The sequence below is a fragment of the Pyrus communis genome, chromosome 6, assembly GCF_041283825.1.
Source record: "Pyrus communis isolate YQ-2024b chromosome 6, ASM4128382v1, whole genome shotgun sequence".
Classification (NCBI taxonomy): Eukaryota; Viridiplantae; Streptophyta; class Magnoliopsida; order Rosales; family Rosaceae; genus Pyrus; species Pyrus communis.
The window spans coordinates 147,819-171,972 of record NC_142570.1 but is presented as its reverse complement, the minus strand read 5'-3'; the positions used below and the strand labels follow the sequence as shown (position 1 = coordinate 171,972).

General features: G+C 37.5%; 3 protein-coding genes across 3 annotated transcripts; 1 reads left to right on the top strand and 2 right to left on the bottom strand.

Annotated features, from left to right (window-relative positions):
* The first annotated feature begins 1,877 nt into the window (after nucleotides 1-1,877).
* Nucleotides 1,878-3,579, top strand: LOC137710422 (early nodulin-like protein 14). Its single transcript, XM_088695246.1, has 2 exons — nucleotides 1,878-2,085; nucleotides 2,571-3,579. Exons 1-2 carry the CDS (start codon nucleotides 1,881-1,883, stop codon nucleotides 3,101-3,103), a joined length of 738 nt encoding a protein of 245 aa, XP_088551372.1. The 5' UTR covers nucleotides 1,878-1,880; the 3' UTR covers nucleotides 3,104-3,579.
* Nucleotides 3,580-4,677: 1,098 nt separating this feature from the next.
* LOC137710264 (uncharacterized) lies at nucleotides 4,678-6,754 on the bottom strand. Its single transcript, XM_068449190.2, has one exon. It carries the CDS (start codon nucleotides 6,044-6,046, stop codon nucleotides 4,955-4,957), a length of 1,092 nt encoding a protein of 363 aa, XP_068305291.2. The 5' UTR covers nucleotides 6,047-6,754; the 3' UTR covers nucleotides 4,678-4,954.
* A 13,924-nt stretch (nucleotides 6,755-20,678) lies between these two features.
* AGD15 (ARF-GAP domain 15) lies at nucleotides 20,679-24,070 on the bottom strand. Its single transcript, XM_068450477.2, has 8 exons — nucleotides 23,675-24,070; nucleotides 23,506-23,564; nucleotides 23,258-23,348; nucleotides 22,761-22,815; nucleotides 22,465-22,555; nucleotides 22,163-22,364; nucleotides 21,199-21,379; nucleotides 20,679-20,956 (listed from the first exon to the last, which is right to left on the bottom strand). Coding segments are annotated over exons 1-8 (732 nt in total). The 5' UTR covers nucleotides 23,726-24,070; the 3' UTR covers nucleotides 20,679-20,954.
* Between the last annotated feature and the right edge of the window lie 84 nt (nucleotides 24,071-24,154).

Below are 24,154 nucleotides of genomic sequence, written 5' to 3'. Positions count from 1 at the left end.
GTAGTGCGAGGAGGTCACATTTAAACCATGGTGCAATGCTAGAGCGTCCCTCCTCACACTACCAAAAGCACTTAGGGGGGGGGGCATGGAAGGTCATCATTACGCAGAACATAAATAAGGGAAGATGGGGGTATGTCAACCCAAACATGATCACATACTTCCCTACAACGTCGCGACACCAACTGGCCCACTGCCAAATTGGCCAGTCTTAGAACCCAAGACCAGCGACAATCAAGAAAATCCTTTCCCAATCTGCAACACTTCACAGGAATAGGGAAGGCATCCCAACTGCCTTTCTTTGCCATGTCCCTAAGGCAAGAAATTGATTCCAAAGAGTAGGACTCAACAACAATCAGGTTCCAACCCCTACTTTTTCCCAACATACACCCATGCATAATAGCCAAAGCCTCCGCCATGGCTGCACTTGTAGCCTTCACACAATCACTCTTTTAGATAACTTAAGTTGTACCACTTTGTTTTTACAAGCTACAAATTCACTAGCTGAAGGTACTTCTCTCTTATGCCTCGTTTATTAGTTCGTAATCAAGAAATTGAATTGAGGAGTTAGAAGGTGGTGAAATCAGAAAGGAAATTATTTGTTATCTTCACTTGTTATTGAAACTATTTACTAAAATGAGATGCAGGGTTCAAGGAAATTATTCCTGTTAACTCTATCAAGAGTTTCATTAAGCCTCAAACATAATCGAGGTGGAGCTCGCTGATTTGATAAATATGTATACAATGCAGTTATTATACATTGAAGTTTTTCAACGTATAATTTAAAACGAATTATTAAAACTATGTACAAAAATATTTTTGAGAAATACTAATTAGAAGTGCTAAAAGGTAGAGTTTGAAGATTGGAAAATGATTTAGGCATGTTGCACACGCGCCAAGTGTGCTCATCGGGGCAGTTTCCTTTCCTATAACAGAATTCTAACGAGAAATGCTAGTGTAATAACCACCACCCCCATTGCCCGCTGTGCCACCTCTCCATCTCTCTCCAATCACCTTCTCTCTAAAAACTAAAAGGTCGCATGGCGATTCAACAGCTGCGTGAGAGCAGAGTATATATACACTCGCACTGCGCTTAGCTAAGCTCTTCAATCCATTCCACCACTCCGTCGCTAATTCCTTTCGCTTTCTCCATTATTCAAGAATTTCTTTTGCTCAATCGACCGTCGTCGTCTCGATTTTCTTTTACCAACGCAAGAAATCAAGAACTGCAAGTACGTACTGAATCAGTGAGTCACCTGAGACTTTTGGTTGAGATTTACTCTGCTACGTACTGCGTTTTGACTTGCATTGGCGTTCGATTTCAGTTTGTTTTTGCTTATTTATTGTTTCTTTCTTTTCACGATCATGTCATGTGTTTACCAAGTGTTTGCGCATTTTCCAAGGAAGTGGCATGAATTTTCTCTGCACATTTTCCAGAGAAAATGGTATAATCTCCTGAGAAACTTTCTACGTGCTGCATTTTGACTTGCATTGACGTTCAAGTTCAGTTTTTTCTTGCTAATTTTTGTTGAAAGTGACCCTGCTGCTACGTACTGTGCGATTTAACTTGATTGACGTTCGATTTCAGTTTGTTCTTGCTTATTTCTTCTGTTTGATTTTCTTGAATATATCCACTAGTGCGTTGAGTGTGTGCGTTCTTGAGCTCCGCCGATCCATTACATCATTAATTTACATTCTAATTCTTGTTTCTTTCTTTCATGATCGTGTGCCTGTTTACCCAAGTGTTTGGGCTTTTTCCTGAGAAATGGCAGAAATTTTCTCACCATCATTTCTTGAATTTGGATATTACGATGTATCAAATTATCGATTACTGTAGTTACTAATTAGAAAATGTATGCGTGCTGATTTTTCAGTCTGCAAAAATGAAGGATTTAAGACCAGGATGGGCAGTGAAGGCGATCCTTGTCGTGATATTCACATCTATGTTCTTCCGCTGCGTCTCTGCTGGCCCTGCAGCTGCTGCAACCAACACCAACCACTCTGTTGGTGGAGCTTCCGGTTGGGATCTCTCCTCCAACCTCCAAGCATGGGCTGCTCGCGCCACTTTCCGTGTGGGCGACTCTCTTGGTGTGTAATCTGATTATCCTATCTATTTGATTAGCTACATTTAGTTCATTGGTTATCTCTTTGTCCTTTTTAATTGATTTGATTACTTCAATCTTGTCTTACTTATTTGGTAGCCGTTTGGTTTGAATCCTTGAATAAGGCTGCAGGGCTTAAGTATGACATAGCATATTACTAAATTCACTGAAGATGAACAATCCGTTTTTTTTTTTTAATTTTCTTTTCTTTAACCTTCTTGATAACGAAACAGGTTGAATTTTGATATGTAGGCAAAACTGCCGTTTAATTTGAGGCTCTGTTTTAAGCCTGACCCTATCAGTTAAGATGGTGAATAACGGAATCAAACAGGGCACATTGCTTATAGGAGGGAGGGGGGGGGGTGTGGTTTGGTGTAATTAGAGGTTGATTAATGATTGATTATGGATAGAGATGATATATTTGAATCTGAAGTTAACATTTGATCATATGGTGGTGGTGGTGTGAGGCAGTTTTCAGGTACACGCCGGTGCATGATGTGCTGGAAGTGATGAAAATGGACTACGATTTGTGCCACACAATAGACCCAATGGAGACGCACAATGATGGGGAGACAGTTATTCCATTGAGGCAAACCGGAGACAGGTACTTCATATGTGGGAGGCTGGACCACTGTGCCATAGGCCTCAAGCTCCATGTTCTTGTCCTGCCTGCTCTGCAGATGAGTCCCAATGTTAATGCAACCTCACCCAGCAGCCCCTTGATCACTAGTCCTCCATCAAATACTGCTAATTCAATTTCCAACAGCAGCAGCAGACATGGTCCAGATGGTCAAGCAGTGGGAAATGATCATGTGCTGCCTTCTCCGCCGCCATCTACTTCCAATTACTCGATTAATTCTACAGATGGTTCACCTCCTGATCATGCTACAGGCAATAGTACTACATCTGATGGGCACTTAACTTGGGGCAGCACCTGGATCCAGCCATTGGTTACAGTTGTTGCAGCACTCGTGATCATGCAGCTCATGTTTACCTCTTCTTAGATTCCTTGGTGGAGTGCCACCTCCATAGCTGTGTGTGTTCTCTTCACTCGTGCTGCCCTGTTTCTTCTCGTCACTGTTGTTGCTGCTGAGTTACTTGTCATCATTCATGCTGTCGTATTTCTTTTCATCATTGGAACCATTGTTGCGCATCTTCTTCATTAGAAGCACTGTTCCTGGTGCTGCGTTTCTTGTCGTGGTTAGAACCATTGTCGCCGCCACTGCTGCTGCGTCTCTTCTCTTCACTGCTTTGAGATTGTTCGGGTCTTAAGTAATTCGCCTTGGTCTGATTTGCTAGCTAGCAAATAGCTCTACATACATAGAATATTATGGATGGATATAATATGAAAGCCTAGGCTGATATAGGTATAGCTCTACAACTTGAAGGATATAGATATTTTGGAGTTAGTCAAATATTGTTGTTACTGAGAGGGAGAGCTTTGTGATACTCTAATGCTCTAACCATTCTTCTTCTTCTACTTTCTTCACGTAATTGGTGTCCTAAATTTCCACTCTTGGGCCTGCCCTATCAAATGGTTCAATGGGTTTACTTTTGTTGAGACTTGTAGCCCAAGGTTTTGGGTCCATTTCTCTATCTTGCGATTTGTGTTCACCGTCATTTTTCTTTGTATGTATACTCTTGTTAATTATGTCTCTTGATAACCTTTCGATTTTGTTGAATCCAATGATTAGAAAAGAAGGAAATGAAAAAGGTCTTATTAGCCAGCCCTCTTAATCTTAAATCCGCACAAATTTCACATAACTACTAATAAAAAAAATAATAATAAAAAAAAGAAAAAGAAAAAAAAAGGATTATATCCTAGACCTCAATTCACTTGTATTTTACTCACTCTCTACTTTGGCAATGCAATTGCAAACAGCTACTGATACTATCCCATTAATTGTAGTCTCCACAAGTTCAGAAAGCAAAGACATTTTCCTCATGTGGTAGAGACGTGCACACTGTACAATATGGGAGGTAAGACAATGGCCTCCGATTTTGATATATTTGAGCATACGCTACTTTGTTTTCAAAATTTGGCTTAATCTCAAATTCGTGCTGCTGAGAAACCGTTCATGTTGTAAATTCTAAATTGGATGAATGCTGTTCTCACTCCTAATTACCTACGGAAACCTGCCTAACCTTTACATACTGCTACTTTTGGTTGATAACTACATTAACCAATTAGATGCCTCCATATAATCAAATATCAAACATACAAGGTGGAGTGGATAGTCATGGAAGTAATTGAACAGTACTGTAAACAAGGAGTTGAAGGATCATTGTCTAATTAACACATAAATATAGGGAGTTGCAAGATCTATATTTTTTTATCATTGGGTGGAATAAATTAAATTGAATTAACAGATAAAAATTAAACATGGATGTGTGAGAGACTAAAAAAAAGTGCGTATTTAATTTTTTAGATTATAATCCTAAAGAAAACAGAAGTTTATCTAAAAAGATTCCACAACGTATGTAGATTTACTAATGTATAAGCCAAAAGGCAAAAAGGAATTTCTCAGCTGAGAGCTGTGAGCTGTACTCCCACAAAATTCTAATAGAACAGCAATACTTTGCAGTACTAATTAAAACAAAGTTTATTAATCAACAAGGTAATGACAATAGATATAAAACTAAGGTAGCTAATGAGTGGTTTGGTTTAGTAGTTGATGAGCTTCTGCCAACTGATAACTAATTAACAATACATATATAAGAGATAAACAAGCTTAAGGTACAGACAAGAGAACCTCTCGTATTCCTTGTGCATTTAAAAGTAAATGGAACAAAAATAAGGTAATTAAATACACACCAAAAAGAAAGAAAAAGGTCTATGATAATAGTGAGAGAAGCTAAATTCCGGTGCTAGCAATCTCCCTGAAACGACGTTGATCAGATTCTAACCTCTGAAGCCTGATGTCGTTGTTGAACTTCTTGATGAAGGCCTCTGCTCGCTGGTTCAACTCTTCCTGAGTCATCGACTTTTCCCTTCTCAACGACCCTCTGTCGCTAAATGTGTCCGACTTCTTAAGCTCCCGGCGAGCCCATGTCACTGCATCGTCCTCGTCATCGTGACCATCATCAAAGTTACATTGATTTAGTTGACGTTGTGGAACTTTGAATTTGGTACTTGTGATGGCCAATTGCCGGCCGGTTAGGCGAGGAGGCGTGTCCCAAGTGTCACTCTTTTTGAGGTGCTTACCACTTGGCTTGCCTTGCCCCTCCATGATGGCCTTCCATGTCGTGTCCAATGTCTTGGTGTCATCATCCGCCTCCACCTCCTCCTCTGTTGGCATCGAGTCAGCGCAGCACTTTTCCAGTGACGTCCCAGATCGCTGATGATCATCGTAATCAAAGGTAGTAGTGCTAGTACTCAGACTAGTACTTGGCATGACACCTTCTTGTACTGTGTGAATGTCAAGCCAACTCATCATCTCATTATTCGATGAGTACAGATTCTTGTCCAGAGATGATGAAGAAAATAGAGAAGTTGCATCATCTTCCGGATGACTTTGGATTAATGTGTCCTGCTGCTGCTGCTGCGGCTGGGCGGACAACATCTGGGATTGGCTGCTGTTGTGCTTCTTGTCGGGGCTGTTGTCTGGACTGTAAATAAAATCGTGAGAGGGGTCAATGCTGTCGGTGGCCTTGGCATTGTTTTTGTGGTTTCTGCGTTGGAAAGCGGAGGAGGCGGCGATGGTGAGGATGACAAGGTTGAGGATGATGTAGATGTAAAGAGGGGATAAGGAGCAGCAGCTTTTGAAGGAGGTCCAGATGTGGGGGACGAGGGAAAGACAGAGGTTGAGCAGGTAAGGAATGATTGCTGCTTTGAAGAATACCGCTGTCGACACTGTCCCTACACAAAGCAGCAAAACCTTTGCCGCCCAGATTGCCGTTTCCAGTCTTCCTCTTCTAAACATATGATCCATCATCTTAATTTGCATCCTAATTATAATAATTCCTAACTGGAAGAAGGATAAGTTTGAGAAATTCAAATTCAAAGTAAGAAGAAAGAAGCAAAGAATGTGTCAAAAACCACACGCTCTGCCTCTGCTCAACAAAAGGAGACCCAAAATAGCATATAAAACGGCCATTTTCGAAACAGTAGAGACTTGGGATATTGGAGACTACTTAGGCTAGACACGGAGACTAAGGAACAGAGAGAGAGAGAGAGAGAGAGAGATGACAGGGTTCCTTAAAACAGCGTAAAAAATTGCTGGAATAAATTTCTACCTTAAGGCTGGAGACAAGAAGAACAAGTCTGGTGCGTGGCACTTGATGAAAATATGTATATGAGCAGCCTTATAGCCTAGCTAGGATAGGATCGCATGAAAATATTGGATCACTCCCATATCATATTATACACACACACGCACACACACACAAGGAAAGAAGAAGAGAAATTAAGGAGAAGAAAATGAAGAGGGAATGAAGGTGGACTGATGGAGTCGGACTAATTCATTCATATAGAGCTAAGAAGAATGGACAGAAAGTAAAGCAGAGAACGGATGCAGTTTGCATTCGCAATTGCAGACGGATTTTGCATCTCTTCGACTTCAATGGCGATGCAGTGAATGGGCTTTTTATTTAGAGAGCAACAACGAAAGAAAAACAACGAATTAATTTAAAGAAGTTGAGCAAGGACAAGGAGGGTCAAGAGCCAGGGACAGGGAGGGAGGGCTTAAATGCACAAAAGCCGAGGGGAAGGCCCTCTGTGCTTGTGGGAGGCGCTTAAACTCCTCTCAACTATTCCTTCCTTGATCAAATCTCTACCCTCCAATTTTCGTATCCTCTCCCAAACTGTTCGACGTTTGCCACGTTATTCTTTTTATAATTAAAGACTAGCATTTGCTTACACACTTTTTGTATATGAACACGAACACATTTTTTTCAGAAAATAAGAAGGAGAGAGGGAGAGAGAGAGAGAGAGAACATGGGGGAGTGGGAGGTATTTTTTTTCGGTTTTTTTTTTTTAATATTAGAGGTATTTTCACATCAACTGCAGGTGAGATTTCAATAAAAAAAATGTAAAATTTAGACATGTGAAATTACATTATTACCAATCTTTTTTTTTTTTTTTTTATGATTGAAGACTAATTTATCTTTTCATCGTTTGACAAATAAGATTTTATTAATTAATAGAAATTATTTCCTTTATTATTATTATAGTCATATATGGCCCAGCACCAGCAACAGCCGATAAGAAAATTAGTTGATGTCACAAGTTAGACCAAAGTTTTGAATTAATTAACCAAAATCTAATCTCCATTAGATCCAGTACCGTGCCTCTTTGCTTTCATCCACCGCTCAGTCCTACTCCTAAATGGAATTTATTGTGAGTGCTTGCCCAACTAATTATCGCACAGTTAATTATTACTATTAAGTGTTAAATTTTAGTAAGACGTGTCAATGATTTAACTCTGATATTATTCTTCAACTTCATCACCTACTAGCTCAGCATGAGTTTGATTTCATCCTAAAAGGCCTTACTGAAATTAGGAATGGAACCTTCTTTTATATTATAATTTATTTTGTCAAACTTTACATGGAATTTTCAGCCCTACGTAGTAAGTTCTAACCCACACTCATAGTTTCGCATTTTATTAGCTTTGATTGCTTGCTTATTTGTGTGTGTTCCTTTCTCTACTATTTGAAGCATGCTCTCGAATTTTGTAAAGAACAATTTATGCACAAACCATAAATAAGTTAACCAATTTAGGAAGTAAACTCAGCCCAACAAAAGGACAAATTTTTTAGTGTTCCGGAAACACTGGCTGACATACCAAGTATAATAATATAATTGATTGGAAAAAAAAAATATACATATATATTTCAACCAATTATGTTATTATATTTGGTATTTCAAGTCGTGTTCACAGCACACTGCAATTTTTCTCGAACAAAAATCCCTCATTTCCCTCCAGCTCTGTTCCTTAGGCCAAAAAGAATGTCATCATGAAATGGAATGGAAGCTGTATATACTTTTATGTTTGTTGTTTTTGGAGGGGTTGGTTGGTGGGTGGAAATTGGGCTAATTAGCAGCTGTTCTCCATTCCTAAATTTCCTCCTCTATTTCTCAAACAAATATTAACCAGCTCCCCTATTCTATTTACTTGACCTCTAACATTCTAGGCTCTTGATCATCATGTATATGAAAGTTTGTAATTTCTTCTTGAGTATCAACTTAAATATTAACTTAATTACCATGGATAATTAATTAGATGTATCAATTAGATCCTGGTAGCTAGAAGCTTGCTACGTGCTCATCATCATTTTAATTACAAATTAAGGAAGTGCCAAAGTGGCACTGTTTAGGAGGAGGATGCATGTGATGAAAGTGCCAAGGCCGCATAAGTTAACCAGGCTGATAAGCAGAAATGGACCCTCCCTTCCATATGGGGTTGGGGGCCATTGGAGGTCTCCTCCTGTCTGACCCCAGGGAACACCCACAGCCATGCACTAGCCACCACCCTACGTACCCACCCACCCACCCACCGTGGTAGCCTGCAGGTTCTGCTTTTCCAACAATCGTTTTTCTTCTTTTCTTTTTCTTTCTTTCAATATATTACTTTATTTTATATACATATGAATATTCTGCGTTGAAACTGATAGCACCCTAGTCACTCACTACGTACCAAAAACACTCCGCCATGTCCCGACAAATTCAATTAAACCCCTATATTTCTCTCCTCTAAGTTCTCTTATATATGCAATTTCAATTAATCACTACTCTTCGACTCCTTTTTCCAAATTAGGCACTGATAGGCAGTACTGACACTGGCAGGCTTCATGCCGTCCAAAATATTGCAGCCAGCTAGACATCATGTCCAGTGCTGATTGCCTGATTGCCAAGAGGTGAGGCTAAGGAGGAATGTTGAAGATAGCCAATGACCGATGAAGAACACAAGAATGTTGATCATGTGGGACACAGAGATAGAAAATGCATATATGCATGAGAGATGAGACGTCCAGTTATGTTTATGGTTTTCTCGTAGGAAAATAATTAAGAACTATGGTTTCATTTGTAGTTTATATTAGGGTTTAAGATTGCTTTCTTATTTGTTTCATAATTAGGTCTTTATAAACACCTTTTAATTGTAACTTTCTAATTACTAAGTATAGCAAGATCTGATCATTTGGTTATATAGTCGTCTTGACAATTTGTTATATTCTTATTTATTTTAATCAATAAAATATGAATACAAGTTTGTAATGTGTTTGCTCAATTTCTTTTTCCGTTCTTTGATATAGATATATTTTTTAACACAATGATTATATATAGTAGCAAAGTAAGCAAGTAAAAGTAAAACTAACGTCACTTGGAATGAGCTACAGTGTATATATATTAGACTACTACCACATAATACTACTAGTGATTGATGGCATTGCATTTACAAAAGAGAAAGAGAAAGAGAAAGATCTTTCTATAGTCATGATCACAAACAGTTTTGGTTTTGATTTTTGTTGCCCAAAAAAGAAAAAACATAAATCCATCCGTTAAGAGAAGGAAATATTTGTTAACTTCTGATCGAGGAGGCAGCTCGTAGGAGGATGTGGTCGGAGGAAGGAGCTCTCCATGACATTGTTCTCATTGTCCAACTGATCGATCCAAGGAATGGTTTATATCACTAGTAGTTATCAGGAGTCTTGTTCATTATGGACTAGGATTATCTCCATTCCTATTTTCATCATCTCACCTCACATTATCTATTTGGTCTTCCTTTTACATATAAAAAATTAATATAAGATTTTGACGTGGTTTAATCGTGACCGTTCAAATAGGAGGGAGAGGGAAGAGGAAGGAAAAAAAAAGGAGAGAGAAGCATACTTCATCACCATTGGTCCACTTCATCAAACTTTCTTTATACGGTTGATGAGTCATCTATCGTTATTAAAATAATTTATAATCCCCATTTTACCCTTGTTGTTAGTATTTTCCACTACTTAATTTTTGCTATTATTTAATCTTATTTATGGTGATTGGAAAGAAAGAAAAAGAAAACGTTGTTTAGGGTGATTTCTGTTTTGGGTTTCACAAAGCTTTGCTATCACATTCTCCCTTCTCTTTCATACAAATGTTTCCCTCTCTCAAGTAGGTGTTGTTCTCTTGTGTAGGTTTCTTATGTCACTTTGTTCATTCTCTTTTGCAGGTAGCTTATATAAAATACCAGAGAGAAGGAAGGCATACCATATAGAATGAAGATTGTAAACATACATTATTGAAGCATTTCCCACCCTATTCCCTATCCCTTTTGATCAATCCTTCTCTTTCATGGGTATCTTAGTAACATGTAGATTTTAACAATTCTAGATATTTTTCATAATTAGATAATGATGTGTTATCATTACCTTTTTTTTAAAGATAATGATATCAGATCTTTTTCACAAGTAAATATATATATATATATATTTTTTTTTTTTTTATCTTTGTCCAAGGTAGAAAATTATATCTGTTTTCGTATTCTCACTTGTAAATAATTGTGTTAGTTTTTGGTTACCTAAGTTAATTTTCTTTTCTTTTTTTTCAACAAGAATTTGAATATGTTAGTAAGGTATTTTATATTACTTATTTGCAATTTTAATACTTGACATTTTTTGTTTTGATGTTGCTGGTGACCATGACAACAACACAAAAATTCAAAATTCAAAAGTTCAAAGTTAAAAGTTAAAAGGGAAATTGAATGCATAAATTAGGGTCTTCATTTAATTTCCATAACCTAATGCAGGGATAGGATGGACATCAAATAAGAATTAAAACATTAATTAACAAATAAATTGACTTGGTCTTTTTCCCAAAGTAGTGTACATTAATTGGGTCTCCATGAAAATGGACGGCCCTTAATTGTAATTTCTAATTTATTTACTATATATTGGCTCATCAAATTGAGCTTAATTTCCTTTTGATACAATGTATGTACGGGATTCTTTGAAGATAGCTAGACCCACCGATGTCACAGATCCCTCTTTAGTCATGCCTACCAGTGACCCCCTCTTGGAGTATTTTGCTATAATATCCACATTCTCCTTCATCGATTTCCTTTTCATTTGACGTACGTACGTAGTTGCTTGGTGAGTCGGTGACAAACTTAAGCTCGATCGCCTTTTCTTGATGAAAAACCAGTTTATTAGAATACAAGAATAAACCTGTTTATATATAGTACTAGCTCCCAATCACAGCCCATAATTAATTATAAGTGAAAACATGATTGGGATATCTCACTAACTATGAATATATTGCTCTCTTAGTTTGACGGATCTTTCACTTGTGGACATTCAATTTCAATTTTGCCCATTGAAGTCCTGTTTACATTTCTATCAAGGGCAATCCGTCAAATCAACAAATTAACAGAAACGAAAGTTGATGTTTTAATAATTTACTTCAAGTAATGGACACATGGATGAACATAATTGGCATGTTTGAGCACGTTTAATATCGAACCTGAATACTTTCATTCAGTCATAAAAAATAAATTCTGAAGGTTTTTCCATCAACACTTTCTAGAGGATTCATGGTAAAACGAGGGGAGTGTTTAGCCCGCTTTGATAATTAATTTAAGGTTTTTTGTTTTTGTTTTTGTCAAAAAATAAATTTGTTAAATTAAATGTTAGATTAGGAAGTAAACGAGATTTGAACTCACACCGTAATGTAAATGTAACACTTCTCTTTCCACCACTACGTTAGAGGGCTTGCAATTAATTTAAGAATTAAGGTGAAAATAAAGTTCTAAAATATCGACTTTTAAGAGTATGGCCACAGTATATAAAAATAATTATTATTATATGCAGAAATAGTCAAAGGGTATTGCCCAGAAATATATGAAAAACCTTTATATATATATATATATATGTCTTTGAATTCTTGTTCCATTTTATAAGATAACAGGTGTAACAATGTTATTGTTGCAGCAATATTCTATAATATCTAGATATGTATATATATAGGTGAATTTGTCCAAAGATTACTTTTGTTTATAAATTGGCTTCTTTGTCACCAATTGAATTACCACTGACGCCATATCATTATCCTCTGCCAGTATACAATATACAGTACACTGCATGCATGCTTTTTAAAATGAAAAGGTTTGAGCAACTAGAGAGTCCAATTTGACGGCAACTGCTCCCTGCGGACTGCAGTTTAATCTCGGCGGCAACGGCGAGATTAATAAACAATTCCAAGAGAATATTGTTTCATCCCCATGCCACCATGCAAGATATTGACGACCTATAGATTATGATAGCCGGAGCTATATACGTATAAGAAATAATCAAGAGAAGTTTTTATGATCAACGTCCATGCCATCGAGTTAGTTATCACATATAATTATTGACCAGAAATACAAAAAATGTTGACTATTAAGTAGATTCACACGCATATATATCATCTTCTAAGAATTGAAAAACCACAACTTTTGTTTAATTACTGATGTAATTAGGGATAAATGGAAGCTGCTTGTAATTAACTAAGATTAACAACTAAGCAAACAGCCTAGTGAATATATAGTGAATTGTATTCTTGACTGTTTGAAGTAGTTAGCGCTTGATTAATGACTGTATAAAGAGATGGAGACATATGTTGGAGTGACACTCACTGTGCTGGTAGGGGGCTACACCGCTATATTATATATAAATAGCCCTGTACACATCTACATTATATCCCACTAGAAACCAAACCAGAGAGAGAGAGAGAGAGAGAGAGAGAGAGGAGAAGCTTGAAGATGGGCGTTGGAAACTTTGAAGCGCTGCCGCTAGTGGTGGGTGTCCACCAAGCGGCGTCCTATCCCTTTTGTTTTAACTTTTCCGTCGCCCTAATTGCCAAGTGGCCACTGTCCATGGATTTAGGGTTTATATGATATGATACATATCTTTTCTTTCTTCTCTCTTCCTCTCATCGGTCATCTCTACTAGTACTATTATATACCATCCGACTGCTACTACAAGGAAGGGTCATTGACTCACTATATATATAAAATATTTTGAAGGGCCCTACGCAGCTATATGTATATATATATGTTAACAAGGTATATAACATTCAAAGAAAGGAAGAAATGGAATTGGAAGGTCTTTCATCTTTCATTTGAATAATGGCCTTGAAATAATGGGTGAATTAGTGGGTCCGCTCCCCCTCCCCCTCCCTTAAAGAGAGAGAGTTGGAGTGGCGTACAGAAACAAAATGACTTGGCGGGCTGAGCGTGCTTGTCTATATAATTGTATTGCTGGTGAGTGTTTTTACATGATATAATGGTTGGTTGCTTTTTTTTGTTTTTTGTTTTTTGTTTTGGTAAACTAATGGTTGGTTGCTTGGGGTGGAAGACTAAGGACGACTAAGCCACCAATTCCAATTTGCTGGGCGGCACCTGCTTTGCTCCCAAGCTAAGCTTAAGCTAATTATAACTGCTTTTGCATTTTGCAATATATAATATATATAACCAAATACAAAACACTATTGTAGATATGGCCATCCCCTTTTCATTAATCATGATTCCTTTACATGCACTATACAATATACATATTTATATACCATCACTTTTTGGTTTTCTAGATATTTAAATATAACACTGTTTGGACCCAAATTTACACCATCGGCCCGTGCAATCAAGGCCATTGAGTGAGCATAGCTCTCAACCGTCGGATGAAAAGTGAAGATAATTTTGTTATTATTGAAAGATAATATTATGATTTTTATCATAATAGTTATCGTTTAACAAATTATCTTGATATTTTCTTATACGGGATAATAAGATGCAAAGTAAGTTTCCGAGCAAGCAGTACAATTCAAATGGACTTGGGACTCCTATTATCAGATTGAGCAGCAGCATGGTGATGGTGCATTAAGATGAGAGTTTGAATAGTCAATATGCACGGTTTTGGGATAACGTTGAAGTCAAGATAATGATGCAAATTGGAATGTCATTGGTACATGGAATTTGGATGACAGAGATCCACGACATTTAAATATTATAATCAATCTTTGGATTAGATTGGTGTTCTACAAAGATGAAAGGAGCACACGACATTGACCCGAGGAATCTTGACTTTGAGGGATATTATCAAAAAGGTTCTTTATGACAATATATGGACGCCGAGAGTTAGAATGGAACTGGAATATTTTATTTCAGTGGCTAAGCATTACAAAATCTATAAATAGAGGCAGTGGCAACGACAAAAAAGACTTCCAATTCAACACACAACTGCCATGCGCAAAACCTCTTAAACATCTTAAGATTTTTTTTATTTTCTTTTTTCCGCGTACACATCTTCAATTTGGATAAACAGCACTATGAAGGCAACCGACAAACACCTTCAGTTTGGATAAACAGCACTATTGCCGTAAAATCAGCCGACCGAGGAGCACCTTCAGTTTAGATAAACAACACTGCGTCAAGGCCGACTGGTTACCTATCCAAGTCTCGGTCGAGAAGGGTTTCCAAATCCTTATTGGCAGAGGTCATCTTATTAGCCTTCTCAGCGAAGTAAGGTGTTACGAGTTACGATATTCGGCGCATTGAACACCGAGTGATTTTATGATTGGATACTCACAAGTGAGTTTCAGAGTTCGGCATTCTGATGTCCGAACCACATTCACCATCAAGACATACATCACCTTTCAATACTTGTGTCCGTACAGTCTGGTGTCGATTCGACGTGCTTATACTTTCACGAATATAATCACTGTGACTGAATCCGGCGTCGACAATTTGTGAACTTCGCAGAACTAACGGCCTTGTCTTCAAGCTCGAGAATCCAAAGGCCGAGATTTGTTCCTTCCTCGGCCGCAGTCGCAAGATAAAGAAGTCAACAACGCGCTCAACGCAACATCAACAAATTTTACTCCTCGGCTGAGCTCGGCTGACGAGTTGGCACACCCCGCATTCAACCAAATGACGTAGTTAGCTTATTAGTTACTTGGCCTGCGCGCCACGTAAGCTTTGTAATTGTTAGGATCAACATTTTGGCACGCCCAGTGGGACCCAGTGCTAAAACTACGAAGTTCATATGATATATCAAGATGTCAATCCGACTCCATTTAGCCGATTGCACGAGCTTTTTATGCAATTGAAAAGAATCAGTGAGGAGAATACGCAACGCCTTAAAGAGAATAGAAAACGCCTTGCAGAGGATAAAAAATCGTGGGAAGCGGTAAAACTTCTTCGTGGCGTGAGAGCTAGGCAAAAATCATTCACCTACATGTTGAGAATAAAAGCTCCTATTACCCTGTAAGAGTAATAGGTAAACGAAGACAGGGCTCGATTTAATGCCTAGCTAGATGAAGAACGTTTTCCTTACGTTTCTGACTATCGATCAATTCTCTTTGAAAAATGGTTAAATCTAAAGGTCAGGGGGCAATTTTCCACTCCGGCCACAATCAAAATTCGGCCTAAAAAGATTGTCGAGACGGCCGCAGACGAACCTAGGCCACCTATTTTCTCGGTCGAGACTGAAATTGTGGTAAGCCTAGAAGAAAAAGTTCCAGTTTCTGAGCCACAAATCAACTTGGAAAATTATTTGTCAGATGAGTGCTCCAATGACGAACAGGGCCAAGACATGGTCTTAGATGTCGAAACCATGACAATCGATATGGTTATTGGTGATAAAGCCAATATGGAGAAACCTCGTTTGGCTAAGTTGTTCAAGTTAAGAGCCGAAGTTGACAAAATTATTATGCCCAGGGGACATAATAATTATTCCACACGTTCGGCGGCCGATGATAAAAAATATTTCGTCAAGTCAAAAGTATTTGGCAATGATTTTTTATTCGGCCCTGGAAAAAGGCAAATTGAAAATTTTGTTGTTCCAAGATCTCGACTTGGAATAAAGCATCGTTGGCCTCCTCATTTTCATGGATTGGCCACTTTTATTCCCGTATGTTAGATTTCCATTTTCTTTTTATATATTCTTATCCATCTGGCTTTTTGAGCCGATGTTGCATAAGAAAATAGGGGGCCAACGAGTATCTAATTTTGTACCTCGTAAAAAAAATAAAAAAAAATAAAAAAGGGAAGAAACTTTTGGCCGAAGGAGTATAAAAAATGTCATTCGACTTTTGGCTGAAGGAATGGGAGCTATTGGCCCAAGGTGTCAAAAAACTAAAATAAAATAAAAACCGCAAAAGAGGCCAAGGATATTAACCCATTTAGCCGGCTCAGAAGGAATGCTTTTGACCGAAGTGACCGAAAGAATGCTTTTGGCCACAGGAACAAAAATCACATGCGTTGCTGACATTGGATATATAGTAGCATCACATCAATCAGGCTACCTATTTAGTCATGATTGCTGACAATAGATTGTGTGTATGTGTTTATGTATATGCATGGCCGAGGAACAAGTTATCAAGGAAGATTTTTCCCTCGACCCTTCACCCTCAACTCTTCTCGACCTGTATCATACATGCCGAGCTCGACGAACTGGTGCTCGGTACAGGTTCTTTATATACATATATATATATATATATATATATATATATATATATATATATATATATATATAGGCATGACCAACAAATTATATTAGGTAATCAGGTTACCTATATATCTTGACCCTCAACAGCGTTCGGTTTTCCTCGGTCCAAATTTTTTCGAGATGGTTGAAGAGGTTATTTATTAAAGTGGCCGAGCCTTGTATAGAATTGTGGTAGCCGAGGAAGACCATAGCGTTGGCAGTACAGAGGTGTTGCTGAGTAAAAAGTTTCATTATCGGCGATACGAGAGTTCTTCGACTGTGCTAATTTCCTTAACCATTCGGCCTACAAGCCGAAGTTCAAGGAAATTGGGGGGCAATGTTTGGACCCAAATTTACACCATCGGCCCGTGCAATCAAGGCCATTGAGTGAGCATAGCTCTCAACCGTCAGATGAAAAGTGAAGATAATTTTGTTATTATTGAAAGATAATATTAGGATTTTTATCATAATAATTATCGTTTAACAAATTATCTTGATATTTCCTTATACGGGATAATAAGATGCAAAGTAAGTTTCCGAGCAAGCAGTACAATTCAAATGGACTTGGGACTCTTATTATCAGATTGAGCAGCAGCATGGTGATGGTGCATTAAGATGAGGTTTGAATAGTCAAGATGCATGGTTTTGGGATAACGTTGAAGTCAAGATAATGATGCAAATTGGAATGTCATTGGTACATGGAATTTGGATGACAGAGATCCACGACATTTAAATATTATAACTAATCTTTGGATTAGATTGGTGTTCTGCGAAGATGAAAGGAGCACACGACATTGACCCGAGGAATCTTGACTTTGAGGGATATTATCAAAAAGGTTCTTTATGACAATATATGGACGCTGAGAGTTAGAATGGAACTGGAATACTTTATTTCAGTGGCTAAGCATTACAATATCTATAAATAGAGGCAGTGGCAACGACAAAAAAGACCTCCAATTCAACACACAACTGCCATGCGCAAAACCTCTTAAACATCTTGAGATTTTTTTTATTTTCTTTTTTCCGCCGACACATCTTCAGTTTGGATAAACAACACTGTGAATGCAACCGGCAAACACCTTCAGTTTGGATAAACAGCACTGTTGCCGTAGAATCAGCCGACCGAGAAGCACCTTCAGTTTGGATAAACAGCACTGTGTCGAGGTCGACTAGTTACCTATCCAAGTCTCGGTCGAGAAGGGTTTCCGAATCCTTATTGGCAGAGGTCATCTTATTAGCCTTCTCAGCGAAGTAAGGTGTTATGAGTTACGATATTCGGCGCATTGAACGCCGAGTGATTTTATGATTGGATACTCACAAGTGAGTTTCAGAGTTCGACATTTTGACGGTCGAACCACATTCACCATCAAGACATACATCACTTTTAAATACTTGTGTCCGTACAGTCTGGTGTCGATTCGACGTGCTTATACTCTCACGAATATAATCACTGTGACCGAATCCGGCGCTGACGATTTGTGAACTTCGCAGAACTAGCGGCCTTGTCTTTAGGCTCGAGAATCCAAAGGCCGAGATTTGTTCCTTCCTCGGCTGCAATCGCAAGATAAAGAAGTCAGCAACGCGCTCAACGCAACATCAACAAATTTTACTCATCGGCTGAGCCCGGCCGACGAGTTGGCATGCCCTGCATTCAACCGAATGACGTAATTAGTTTATTAGTTACTCGGCCTACGCGCCACGTAGGCTTTGTAATTGTTAGGATCAACAAACACATATATCTAACTAGTTGCAGTTCCTTCCAGCATGCATAATTTTAACTAATTCATATATAAATTTGTAAAGTAATTAGTTGATGGTAGAGAGAGTTGTTAGCTAGGCAGGCAATGACAAGAATCTAGGGTTTGTATGATTGAATCCTTAAAAGCAGCTTATTCTTATTGAATGCTTTTTTTCTTCTTCTTTCTAAATAACCAAATATATTTGTCCTAAATATTTCTAGGTAATACTTTGTTTAACATTTTAATTACTATGTTCCTGCCTAGCAAAAAGAAAAAAATTGACCTTTTCCATATTCTTGCCGAGAAGCTAACCCGGAATTAATAGTAATCTTTCAATTCAAGTTCTGATCACAAAACACACACACACACACACACACACACACACGGCTACCTAGGTAAATGGCAATGTTATATCATCCAATAGGAAAAGGGAGAGAGGCCCACACAGCCACAGTGTGTTGTGTAAACTTGGACAGAGAGAAATAGAAAGGGCCCGAAATTAAAAAATATTAGGTGCTTCATCATCCATCATGCAGTTGGTTGTTTAATTAGTTTGAATGGATATATCATATTATATACATGTATGTACATAATAATATTAGAGAGATTATATTTATGGATTACATTTGTATGTCAGATGACACAAATAATCAACATCATTTGCCTCATGGTATGTATACATTAATTTTTACATACACTAATGTAGTATAAAAATATGATTTTCTTAAAAAATTTCATTTATATAAACTAAATATTAAAGCATCTTCATCACGAAAAATGAAAAATGAGACAGAAATGATTAATATAGATAAAGAAACCAATTTTAGTGTAATGACTCAGCCCCATGGATTCCCCATGTGCACATGCATGATTTTGTTGGTTTGACGATGACCCTTTGTAATTAAGTAAATATTAATTAATTAATGTCATAGTTAACAACATTTGTGCTCCCCACCTCATTACAGCCCCTTTATACAAAGTCCGGTTAATTTTATATTTACATGTATTAAGTATATGTATATAGATGGTGACCGAATTAAAATCACGGACGACAAAAGCATGCATGCATCAGTTATGACTATTAATTCAAATTAATTCATGAAGTGAAGGGTTCTAATTAATATATATTTCTTGATTATATATTAAACGATGTACACTGTATCATGTACCAAATTAGATGAAGATGTTTGGAAGGAGCGAGGAGGATGGAGAGAGAGGGACAACAGTTGACATGTCATTTCACTCTTATATATAATATATACATTGGAAGTTATAGAAGTATAAATATAACAAAGCAAAGTATGGGAAGTTATTGATCTGCTGCCTCCATCTCCATATCTGTAGGAGCCAAATTGAAATTTTGGGTCAGACCCTTCCGATTAGATAACAACATCTGTACAACATCCAGGTTGAACACTTTTATACACAAACAAAACATACATGCAATGCAATTATTGATTTTTGTTCTTCTGACAGTCTCCAGTTTAAAATAAAATGAACCAATTAAACGAGCCAATGCATAAGAGATCAAGACACTTGTTTTGAATCTTATTGTACATATAATTATATAATTAATTAGCATCTAATCCAATGATCAACTGTATGTATATATGTGCATGCATGATAATTAAGGAGGTTAATCAAAGTGGCAATGAAAGGCGAATTCAGGTTCCTTTTCTAATTTGCAGGACAGTGCAGCAACTTAACAATGTCGGCAAATTTGACCGTATAATTTGCATAATCTAGTGAAAGCTATGTGTGCCCTTATAATAATAATAATAATACATAATAATACATAATCATCATCTATATAAAGGGCCTTTGTTTTTGGTACTGTATTATATACAATATTCCTTGGATTGTGGGACTCCAAAGTTCAAATCATGAATCATCGAAGCAGATCAATTAATTGTTTGCGAGTAACACATCTTCTTTGTTCTGTTTAATAATTCTTATAACAATTATTACATTAATTCTTTCTCCAGTCTGCGTTATTAAAGAACATGAGATGGAGACGCTGGAGAAGGCGGCCGGCTGTCCAACACTAGATCTTTTGATTGTTTCAGATCTTTTCTTCTCTTCTCTTCTCTTGCAATGTATCTAGTGTAGAACGATCGAACGAACAAGCAAAAGAAATTAAATCTAGTCTTATTACAGAAGAAACTACTTTTCGTTTTTAAGGTGATCGATCGACATGAGAACAAGCGCAAATATATATATGGTCAAACAACCTCATCCTTGCAAGTTGCAACTAATTGAAAACGAGAGATTTTTAGTGTACTAGGAACACTGTCCTGTACACAAGTGTCATAATACAAGTTTCCAATCACTTGTATTATGACACTTGGTGTACCAAGTCGTGTTCCCATTACATTGAAAATTTTATTCTGGAAAACGAAACTTGGCAGGAAAGAAACCAATTAATGACTTATTCTGCAGACTCGGTGTGAAAACTTTCTTGCACATCATTTGATACCATTTTTTTCTTCTTCCATTCATAGTGTTAGTGTGTGACAACTAAAACAGCAAACCTTGATGTCCAATGTCCAACCCTACAATTTAAGGGTAGGAATAAATACAGACTCAGTGCTCACTCCAGTTCAGTTATAAACTATGGCGTTAACTTCCAGCTGGTTCAACATTAATTAATTCCATGGGCTTCACTTAAATTATCTTCTCCTGCAAATCATGGATGGTCACAAGGTTAGAGCCGAGTCCGGTGCTTACAATTTAACACGCAATTTTACAAGACAGTAGAAATCATTTTCCATGTATTAAACATGTTTTAGCTGGGGATTATTAAGGAACTACTCAAATTCAAGTTATTTTCCATCTTCCCTTCTTCAATTTTACTACTTCCTTCCCAACTGCAAAATAGTAAACAAGTAACAAAAAGAAAGATGTTACTATAGTTTTCTTACAATCAAAAGTTTGCCAGAGCGGAGGAGCGGCATACTTCTGCTTTGCATCATGAACATAAAGCAAGCTGAATAGGTCTGTTGTACCGTTGATCTTTTTTGTGACTGTATCACATTCCATCATTGGTGGTGGCCCCCTTGCTGGAGGTGACGTAGTAAACTTATGATTCAAATCTAAAGAACCCTGCAATAAACAAGGGAAATTAACTAGAAAACATCTTCGACTTGTCAAAAGTAGCATAAAAATTACTTATCAAAGATAAGAGCATTACCAACTCATTTGACAAAGCACGCAAACAGACACGAAAGAGTAGACATACAACAAATCACGGAAGCAGATAGCTCCTATGAGAAGTGGCTTTTCTCTTCCGTTTCATCTTTTCGACATGTGAAATCAGTTATATTTTAGGTTACTTAGTATGGATCGATCATTTTCTGGAAGAAAATTTTGGGAAAGGCCTAAGTACAGTATGATAGGCATATATTAAAGGGTAGAGGCAAATAGCAGCTTAATAATCTATGAAGTCCAAGTATGGATCGTGTACGACAAATATTAGGGAAATCAACAAGGCAAAAGAGAAAACTTCTTTTGCTTCACCAGACCTAATTTCTCAATCTCATAATCTCCAAAGAAAGTGACATCGCCAAGCCAACAAAGAATCTCGATTTTCTTGCTCTCAGCTTTAAACCGCCAATTTTCTAAAAGCTCCCTTATCTATCTAAGAATGAGCATGACCCATGAGAACTCAATTAGGGATCAGAAACACACATAAAGCTGTCTATTCCACACTTGTAAACACGCCAAGTGACAGAAACTCCCTAATTAGTGATACCTAGATGACAGGTTTATTACAGATGCAAAATATGAGGAAGAAGCAAGAAACATTTTCCTGAACCTAACACCTCCAAACAACTTGATCATTTTCATCAAGATAACATAGCAAACATAACCAAATAAACAATCTACCCCACGGGATCTTGCCACTGTAGGAGCAGCTTCTGCCAGGTTCGTAAAAAGCATTGCCTCCTCAAGAGAATGTCTCCTTGTTTTCTTAGGAACTCCACATGTGGCTCCGCCCTTTACCAAACTGTTGGAACTGATGCTCATATCTATTGGTTTAGGAGTTGGTTGTTTTGCATTCTTCAAAACCCACATTTTCCCCTCATACCTGAAAGTTCCAAAGAAAGTTAAGAGCAGAAGGAAATGATAACTAACACATTCTCCATGTTCCACATGAAGCTCATAATTAGCTTCAGAAAACAACTTACTTGGCACGAATAAATTTCTCAGTCCCACTTCTGTCAAAATTTGGTGGCAATTCTTTTTCCCAATAACTGTTTGCCTTTTCATTACCCATGGCTACGCAAAGGTGCATAGAGAGTTGATTAGCAGGATAATGAATTGGAACACAGTAGTCGGTTAGAAAATATTAAAAACACACAGAGCAAAAATGTTAATAGTGAACTGATGCTTTCTAACAACTATTTCGGGGAAAAGAAGGAAAAAAATGTCACTGAGATGACAAACAATGCATAAGTATCAGTTACCATAGTTGTGTTCTTACATTCCATAAAAGCAACCTGTTCTGGCAGCCATGTATCCAAAGTTGTAGACCGTACCTATTTCCAAGATCAACCAGGCTAAGCTATTATTAGAACATAGAGTTGCAATAATATGAAAACATATGCTACTCAAACAGATTGACAATCAAATAGAATATTACTCAACTTTGATAAAAGTAGTTCAGTGGACCAGAACACGTAAATAACTGAATGCAGATTCAGGCTATGCCAATCAGCATTGTCATTCAAAACATTTTCGATTACTTAAGAGGTATTAAGTGGCCTCATTATCAATCTTTAACAATTTCAGAAACCAAGAATAATTCTTTAGTCACATGGCTGTTCAATTTCTTCAATGAAGAGTTACCAGACATTTGTTAATGACTTTCATGAGTACCAATCCATTTGAATATGCGAAGCCAGTAAAGGAAGGGTGAAAAAAAGTTTACTGGCAAGAACAGCATATGAAAATAGAGAAATGATAGGTAGAAAAATAAACCTTTGATATATGCACTCCAAGACTCCGATGAATTCCTGAGCATTGCATGCAAATAAATATTCCCAGGTTGACACTAGCCCATCGCGGGGCTCTGAAAGAAATACATTGCAGCACAAAGATAACGTTAATATGGACATCAGATTGCCACAATCAAGACCAACACTAAGAAATATAGCCAAGACAAGCACGTGAAGAGAGTAGTAAAAATATACTAGACAAAAGAAAAGAGAGGGATGTGAAATGCGTACTTGCTCCGGCAATCAGCACATTCCCTGTTTTGTGGCAGCTTAAGAAGGCCTTCTAAAATCTGGAGGCACAAGCAACAACGTGCAACACAAGACAGAAACAATAAACGGGGATTGTAAGTGTAGCACAAGAATGTGCAAGGAAAAGAAAACGACTGAAAATAAAGGATACCTTGAGGTGTTTGGCGTTGAGGTCTTTGGAAACGGAGGCCTTGTTGTTCATTGTTGCTAGTGTGAATGTGTATGCTTGTGCGCCTACCTTCGCTAGTTTGTTGGTTTGGATGATACGGGACCGGAAACAACAACACAATAACACATACGCAGCAGCAGCAGCAACAACGGAGGCAGGCAAGGCGTTAAGACTTGAGAGCGAAGGAAGGCAAGGCCCAAGGCCACGGAGAGAGAGAGAGAGTATGGAATGAAGGTAGAGGCTAATTCCAAGGAAAAACGGTTGGCATTCCTCAAAACATGCCTACAATCATTTTCCATTTTCATACTTTTCTATTCTGTTCTGTTCTATTCTATTCTATTTCTGTCTTCTTTTTTTCTTAAAAAAGCCAGCCTCATATTCTCTCTCTCTCTCTCAATACTTGCAAAAATGCAAAACATTCATTCAAGCGCAAACTGCAATTGAAAACTGCAAAATTATAAT